General features: G+C 51.2%; 2 protein-coding genes across 2 annotated transcripts in view; one reads left to right on the top strand and one right to left on the bottom strand.

The window, feature by feature from the left end:
- Nucleotides 1–583, bottom strand: part of LOC104997560 (5E5 antigen-like) — a 2,571-nt gene extending 1,988 nt beyond the window's left edge. Inside the window, exons 1-2 of the mRNA XM_010852404.1 lie at nt 518–583; nt 269–432 (exon numbers count right to left, since the gene is read on the bottom strand). Coding sequence (XP_010850706.1) covers nt 269–432; nt 518–583 — 230 coding nt within the window. The remainder of the gene's footprint in view (nt 1–268; nt 433–517) is intronic.
- A 470-nt stretch (nt 584–1,053) lies between these two features.
- The window catches only part of LOC104997558 (phosphatidylinositol N-acetylglucosaminyltransferase subunit C-like), a 69,881-nt gene continuing 62,419 nt past the window's right edge, over nt 1,054–8,515 (top strand). Inside the window, 1 exon segment of the mRNA XM_010852403.1 lies at nt 1,054–1,234. Coding sequence (XP_010850705.1) covers nt 1,054–1,234 — 181 coding nt within the window.

Here is an 8,515-nt window from a genome sequence, read left to right as displayed (position 1 = left end):
CCCCCCCTTGCTGCCTGGGGACGCCCCCCGCCGCTCAAAGGCCGCGTTCGGCCTCGGGCCTCGGTCAGTCAACCGCACGGCCCCCGCCGCCATTTGTTCGGGGGTTGGTGACTCAGATTTTTCCACCCTCCTCCCAGCATCAGCCTCACGCCTGAGGGGCCTTTTCCCGGGTTGTACGCAAAGCGGGCCCGGCGACCTCCGGGACGCCTCTCAGGCCTCCGCCTGGAGAAGACTTCGTAGAGGAAGACTCGGGCTCCGTGCCGCCTACCCGGAGGGGGCAGCCTCCAGCGCCTCCGAGCCGTCTGCCCGCAGCAAGTCCGGGACGCTGCAGCCCAGCTCCCACTCTGGTCCGGCTAAGAGAAGCTGGGCTGGGCCTGGCTGGGCCCGGCTTATCGAGAACCCCGGCCGATGGGGCTGCTTGTCACCTCCAGGCTCTCGGACACACACACTCACACTCAGGATAGGAGGGCCTTCGAGGAGGTGGTGCGGCCCGAGTCCCGGGGACTCAAGTGCCCACGCTCGCGACGTAAAAGCCAGGCCCTTGTTCACCCATCACCAGCACCAGCCCCAAGCCCTTGGTCATTCCGACCCACACGCTTTGCCTTCCTTGGCCTCGCATCTTCCGACAGGGCCACCACCCCTCGCCAGCAGGGACCCACTTGGGCGGGAAGGGCCTTGAAATTCCCTAGCCCTGGAATTTCAGGCCTGGGACCGTCAGGGAGACAAACTAGGCCCTCTCGTGCCTTCACGCCCTCTCTTGGTATTTTAGTATAGTAACAAAAAGCAAACCCCAAACGCCTTAAAATTTTAATGAGACCTCCTTCCCGGAGAAGTTATTTAGAGGCAGCAAAATTCCGGAGCTGGGGCCGGGGATCGGGGATGGTCCCCCGACGTGTGCGACGGAGCTGAGTCATCCCAGGCACAGGGTTAGTAAGGAGAGGGTGCCAGTATGTACTGCAGGTCCAATCCAGGCGCGACCCCCTCAGGAAAAAGACGCCCCATCCTCACTGCGCGCCCCTGGCTCTCTCCCCCTGTCTGCTGAACTGCGGCGGGATGCGCCCGGCGGCTACCGCCAAAGCCAGAGCGGAGCGCAGTGTGTCCGCCAGGCGGCGCTGCGGAGCCCGGCGGAGCGGGCGAGAGACACGGAACCCTGGCCAGCGCGCGGGACACAGGCTGGGTGATCAGACAGAGACCCCGCGCCTCCACGTTAGCACGGTTTTCCGAGCGGTGTCTGGTAGCTCCCTCCTGCTAGTTCCTCGCTCCTCTCCAGCTACGAACCATGTCCTCTGCGCTTCTCCACATGCTCTAGCTTCTGCTTTTGTGTTCCCCGTGCTCTTTCTCTACCCCAGAGGAGTTGCCCAGGTGTCCAGGGCCCCTCTCCAAGCCGGGGAGCTCCCATCGCCACCATCAAGGCTCTGACAGGTCACTTTGTCATAGTGAAGTGAATCTCACCCATTCATGCATCCATTCACTTCCATTCTCTGATTATTTCCTATGACCTAACCCCTCGCCAAGGGCTTCCCATCTCTTTATTCACCCCTGACACAGATGGAGAAACTAAGGCTAAATCCTGGAAGCCAATGGCAAGGCCAGCAGAGAAAGCCCAAGTCTTTCTCTCCATTCAACCCCTGCACCCATCTGTACCTCTGGCAGTGGCACTGAGTGGCCCTGATGTCTTTGTGCTGGGTGGTCTTTAAGCAGTGAGGAAAGGCAGATTAAAAAAAAAAAAAAAAAGCCCTTGTGCTTTGGAAAAGGTATAAAAATTGCCCAGAAGGCAAGGCCTGTCCCTGTGGGGCTACCTGATGGCCAGCTTCCTCTGCACGTATTGGCTTAGGGCTCCTCACCTCCCATGCCTAGAGGCCTGGTGATGCTCAGAGTGACTGTAAAATGCAGACTGACCTGCTCACGCTTATGTCCAGCCCATACTATCCTGTATTATCCCATTTAAACTTCACAGCAATTCCATGAGGTTGACAGAAGGTTTACCCCCATTTTACAGACGAGGAAACAGAGGCTCAGCAGGCAAAGGATACCAGCTAGTGAGTGATGGAGTCTAGGCAGAGGTTCTCACCTTGACTGCTGTCACCTGAGGCGATTTTAAAGTATAACAATGCCTGGGAGGCAGAGACTCTGATTCACCTGGGAGAGAGTGTGGTAGACAGAATTGTTTTTCTTTTTAAGTTCTTAGCATTTTGTTGTTGTTGTTATTTTTATTTTTTTCCCCTGAACTTTTTGGCCACCCGGCACGTGGGATATTAGTTCTCTGACCAGGAATCAAACCTATGCCCCCTGCAGTGGAAGCATGTAGTCTTAACTGCTGGACTGCCAGGGCAGACCCTTATTTTACTTTTTACTATGGAGGCTTTGGACCATCCACAAAGGTAAAAGGAATGGTATACTAGAGCCCCACAAACCCATCACCCAGCCTCAACAGGTATCAGCTCATGACCAATCTCATTTCCTCTCTACTTCTCCTATTTGCCTGTCCCACACCATTAATTGGAAGTGAATACAGACATCTTATCATTTCACATTCTCAGGTGTTTGTCACTTCCTGCCAGGCTCCCAAGCTAGGGCTCATCCCCCTCTCAGCTGAGGCTTCAATTCAGTTAATGACCATTTCTATCAGACCCAGGGCCCTAGCACTTCACCTACCCTGTGCTGGGGCATCCCCCAAAGTCCTGGGGCTACTGATATCTCTCTCCTCAATGTGAACCCAGGGCTCACCCAGGGGTTGTCTGGGCTGTAGAAAGACTCCTGAGCCCCTGGTGAAGCAGCAGCACTGTGGGATACTCACAGTGCAAAGGGCGTCCGGAGAGTGGGAACAGATTAAAGCCACATGGTACAGTGTGAAGAGCACAAATTTGGGGTCAGGCTGGTCTAAAATTGAACTTTTCACTCTACCCACCCCTGGCTCAAACTCTATGACTCAATTTATTTGAGCCTCAGTTGTCTCCTCTGTAAAGTGGGGATGAAAGTATTAGTTGCTCAGTCATGTCTGACTCTGCAACGCCATGGACTGCAGCCCGGCAGGCTTGTCTCTGTTCATGGGATTTTCTAGGCAAGGATACTGGAGTGGCTTGCCATTTCCTTCTCCAGGGGATCTTCCCAACCCAGGGATCGAATCTGGGTTTCCTGCATTGCAGGCAGATTCTTTACTGTCTGAGCTACCAACTGATGCCAACTTTATAGGGTTGTTGTGAGGCTTAAATGAAATAATTAATATGAAAATTCCCAATCTTCTGTCTGGCCCGTACTGGCTTTTAGTAAAGATAGATTTCTTTCCTTCTTCTCTTCCCAAAGTATAGTTTCATTATGATCAGCCCCCTCGTTCAAGAATTAACTGTGGCTCCTTGTGGTTCAATGGTTCAAATTCTCACTCTACTATCTGGCCATCTGGCCATGGTTCATCTTCTGACCTGGCCTCTCTTTGCCTGTTCTACCTGTATCTCACCAGTCTTCACAGTCTAGACCCTCTGCCAGCCAGCTAGCCCCCAAGCCCCTTTGATGATGGTGCTCATCATACACTACTTCCCTGGAATGCCTTTCTCCCTCCCCATCCTTCCAAACTTTCTCAAGACCCATCTCTTCCAGGAAGCCCTCCGTGTTTCCCCCCGACCACACACTGATTTTTCCCTCAGCACTTAATGCAATGGCAGAGGGTGGACGAATAAAGGCCACCAGACTAGGGATGAGGACACTTGGGTTTGACTGGTGCCTCTTCGTGGTTGTATGACCATGGACAAGTCACTTATGGTCTCTGTGAAACTAGTCTCCGAAACTGATATTTGTCTACGCACATTTACCAACAACAATAATTTAATAAGCAGCATGCATTGCATGTCTACTTCCAGGCACTCATCTAGCCCTATTACTACTACTATCCTCCTTTTACAGGAGAGGAAATTGAGGATTAGAGGGACGTCACATGTCTGTGCTCCAGCACTGGGTCCTTAACCACAGTGCTGCACTGGGCTAGTTCCTGGGCCTGGAATCTTTGTCCTTGGCCTTCTTTTTCTAATTGCCAGTAACTCAACACTCCTATTTCAAATCTCAGGCAGTGTCACCTCCTCTGGGAAGTCCCCCAGGTCCCTCCACTGGATTCAGTGCCCTTTGCTCTCTTTGCTCCTGTAGCACCTGCCCATCCCATCATACTTTCTTTACATTTTGCTCCCAGCCTGAACTCTGAGGCACTGGAGAGGAGGGACTGTCTCCTCTTCTGGTTTCTAGTCGCGCCAGCTGGCTTGGTACCTGGAGCCTAGTAGATGCTCAATAAATGTTAGAGGGAAGGAAGGAAAGGGAGGGAAAGAAGAGACAGAGGGAGACAGAGGAAAACAAAAAGACAGAATGGAGGAAAGATGCAAAAGAACTGGGCTCGCTTGGGCAGGATGACTCTTCCAAAGACAGGAGGAGAAGCAGCAGCAGTGGGCTAGGGGGAAACTTCTGCTGTCTTTGCCCGTGGCACAAAATGAGGCCCGGCAAGCTTCCACACGTCAATTAGAAACTGCATTTGCTGACAATAGTGAAGACCCTTAAAGAGTGGCTTGAAGGAGATAAATACTCTCTTCTCCGAGTCTGGAGGTGGGTGGTCCAAACTAAGAATGGCCCTCAGTCATCAGGGACCCAGGATCCTCTGCCTTCCTCAATGCCAGCTCAATCAGGAAAACTTCATCCTCACGTGGTCTCTGAGTTCAGGATGGTTGCTGGAGCTCAGCCATTATCACCTTATTACAGTCAGCTGGAAGGAGGAGTGAGACGAGGTAAAAAGGGTCCACCCCTTTTTAATGGGTCTTTCTGGAATCCACAGACAACTCCTCAGCTTATACCCCATTAGGAAGAACCTAGTCACGTGGCCATGCTTAGCTGCAAAGGATGCTGGGGAACGTAATGTTTACCTGGGCATGCTGCTGCCTCAAATAAAGTCAGGGTTCTGATACTCAAGGAATTGAAAAGGGTGGGAACTGGGACAGGACATTAGACTCCCCTGCAATCCACAGATGGGTTAACCTAGCACTGGAATCAGGAGACAGCTTTCTTGGTGGTGGCCTTCCAGGGGTCACTATTTGATGACTTGCTTCTTTAAACCACAGATCCTTATTGATAAAGTGGGCAGGGGTGGTACTTATAAGCTCTCAGAAGTTGTCATTCTTGTTCCCTCTAGGTGTTTGGAGTTGTATACTGCAATGATTTAGAGTGGGATTTGTCAAAAAAGTAATTTTTATTCCTATAAAGATCTTCAGTTAGAGACCTGATCATTTTGGTCCTTCACCCCACACACAATACCAAGCTAAGAAGGAGGGATCATATTTGTTTAAAAAAAAAAAAAATCATCAAGGAAAACAAAAATCCCACAGGATGAAAGGGAGTAGCATTGTAAACTTACCCCCCACCTCCTTCCACGTTATTTGCAAAAATACAGTCTCCAACTCAGAGCAGAAGCAGTCCAGTGCTCACGCAACTTTGCACTAACTTTACCTTAACTAATTATAGTGTAACTACAGAAAGGTAAAAGAAACAAGACACAAACAAGCAAACGTTATTGCTGAATCATAGTGACACCCGAGTGAGTTCTAATCCTGCCTCCATACACCCAGACAGCGGTGGCCCTTGGGACAGGGTCCTGGGGAGTCAGGAGAGGGGGGTGGAGTAGGGAAGGCAAGAGGAGACTCCTAGGGCTGGAAAGGGTAAGGAAAAAGCAGGAACAGGTATCTGTGCATGTGAGCAGATTGGTTGCCCTGCTGCTGGAAGCTTCCTCGGCCTTAGGTCTCAAAAAGGGAGACATTTCAGGGTTCTGGGCTGACTTTGCGTGTCTCTCTCTGTCTCTGCCATTTTTCTTTCCCATGCTTCATAAACACCTCTCCCCGGCATTCTCCAGGGGCGATTCTTGTGGTATGGGAATTCTATACCCTCCACATCACTTGTTCTTAAGCCCTTTGTGGGTTGAGGGAAGGACGCAGAAACCACAACCTTTTTTGAAAATTCGATAAAAGCAATGGCCCCTCTCTATAGAAATAAGTACACATACTCAACATTGGAAAAATAATTTCAGGGGGCTCATGGACCTGCAAATTTTCAATCCTTGATCTTAAAGGAAATCCAAGATTTAAATATAAAAAAAAAGAGAAACATGCCCTTGGGAAACACCCTGAGGGACTCTGGGCCTTCCTTTCTAAATTTTTCTCAACAAGGCTACATTCTAAATACTCTGTGGTGATTAACAACTTATGTTAACCTACCACAGGCCAGTGTTAACCTTTGCAACCTTCACAATAATTCTATGAAGTGGGCACCATCATTGGCCGCACTTTATGGTGAGGAAATGCAGGCACAGAGAGGTTAAAGTGACTTGCCCAAGACCGCACAGCCAGGCAGCAGCAGAGCTGAGACTGTGTTCTAGGCTGTTAGACTCCAGGGCCGTTAGTTTCATGCTGATCCCCACTGTGGGGTGGCCTTTACTTCCCTGTACGCTGAAGCCACACAAACTCGCCTGACCCTGATGCAGGTATCAGGCCTCACCCAGCAGCATGCCAGAATCGGCTCATATGGGCTCACAAGAGCCAGCTGTGCACATCTCTTCCCAAATCTCCGTTCTGTGGTGGTATGTTGATAGCTTGAAATTGGCCATGGTGGGAATATTTACACCATAGCAATTCGCAAACACTGTAAGTGAAGGCTTTTTCTTTCCCTAGAGAGCTGATTATTAAGCATTTATTAGCACATCACTGGACCCACACATTCTAGTCCCACTCCAACAGCTGCAACCTGTACATCCAACCACTCATTCCCCAGTCCATGGGAAGCAAGGATCCTCCTCCCAGTGAGGAGGATTTGGATGGGGTCTGCTTCCCCCAGGCTTAGTGCAGGGGGTAGTTAGGGAGAATGCAGCCTCCTCTTTGACCCCAGAGTAGGCAGGCTATCTTCCAGTTGCCCTTCCCTGTCCTAGAACCTGGGCCTGGTCAGCTGGAGTCCAGATCCTTTACAGCATCTGGCAGCCCACCTGATATGGCAGGTGGGGGGCGGTGCTTGGCTGCCCAGAAGCTTCAGTGGCCTTCCCTGCCACTGGACCCTTAGTGACTACCACCAGCCAGCTCTGCTTTAACCCTTTCCCTTTGGGGTGAGCCACAGGCAGCTGGACCCTCCCTCCAGCCTCACTAGAAACCAGGCCTGCTCCCTCCTCTACCTTCTGGGAGCACCCAGCAAACTACCCAAGACAGCTGTGACAATGCGCACTCTCTAACTGGTCCATAGAGAAACCCCATCCAACAGCAAGGATTCCAGTGGGCCAGGCATAGGGTGGAGCCTTCCCTGGTGCCCTCTCACCAAGCAGAGTCTCAGGCCACAGGAAAGAAATGGATTATTATGATTATTATCATTTAGTGAGCATTTTCCTCATGCCAAGAGCTTTATATTTCTTTATATTATCTTTTTTTTAATCCCTACAAGATCCCTAGGAGATAGTGCTATATTAATCCCCTGTTGGAAAACTGAGATTCAGAAAGGTTAGTTAACATGCCTGAAGTCACACAGCCAACAAGTGGTGAATGAAAATTCAAGGCCAAAGCTGTCTCACTCCAAAGCCCATGGCTTAAAACCTGTGTACTTCAACTGACAGGTTCTGCTTCCTTCCCCAGCCCCCAGGGAAATGTGGGAAGGGCAGCCCCTCTGGCCTCCCTTGGGGTTCCTTGGGGACATCCCCAAGGGCAGAGGGAAGGCAACCTTGGTCACCTGTAGCAAAACCACTGCCCAGTCCAAGGTGTGGTCCACCAGGCATAGAAAGCGAGTATTCACTGGCAAGCACATCGGGAGTCCCCGCTGCACACATGGCCTTCTCTCAGGCGTGGAAGCAGAGGGAAGATGACTAGGATACGCCAGGTCTGCCCTCAGATAGCTTCCTGTCCAGTCTAGTGATTCACAGAAGATATTGCTGTCTTAAGGTGAGCTGTGACAAGGGCTATCTCACTGGAGGCATGGGGTTAAGTTCTACAGGAGGATGCAGAAATCTTCAGGGAGAAGGCAGCACTTGATCTGGGTTTGGACAATGACTAGGCGTTCAATGGGTGGAAAATGGGGGATCTTGGGAATCAGGAGAACGGATGAGCGAGATCAAAGGCATGGAGGCAGGACTGCCCATAAGGGTGTTGGCAGGGATGTGGTGGTGGCAAGGGGAGTGGGTGGGAACGTGGTGGGAACAGATGGTGTCCTGTGCTTCAGTAAGCAATGGGGAGACATCAGAGGTCTTTGTGCAGAGGAGTACTGTTATGGGATAGAACAATGAGACTGGAGATACGGAGACTAAGACATCAGGTGGTTCGGACAGAAGAAGGTGAGAGATGAGAGCTGGGGGGCGGCTGCAGGACACGCGAAGCCAGGACCATCCCAGGGCATGGCAAGGAGGCAGGATGGACTGGGCTCAGTGAAGGGCAGGGGCTGGAAAGGAGAGAGGAAAGGCACATGTGATCCTGAGGTCTTAGCCTATGGTATTGGGCTACACCGCTGTAAAAAAAAAAGAAGAGAG

Source organism: Bison bison, unplaced genomic scaffold, assembly GCF_000754665.1.
Source record: "Bison bison bison isolate TAMUID 2011002044 unplaced genomic scaffold, Bison_UMD1.0 scf7180017864309, whole genome shotgun sequence".
In the NCBI taxonomy this organism is placed as follows: domain Eukaryota; kingdom Metazoa; phylum Chordata; class Mammalia; order Artiodactyla; family Bovidae; genus Bison; species Bison bison.
The sequence above is the reverse complement of the archived record's forward strand: the minus strand, read 5'-3'. Positions and strand labels throughout refer to the sequence as shown.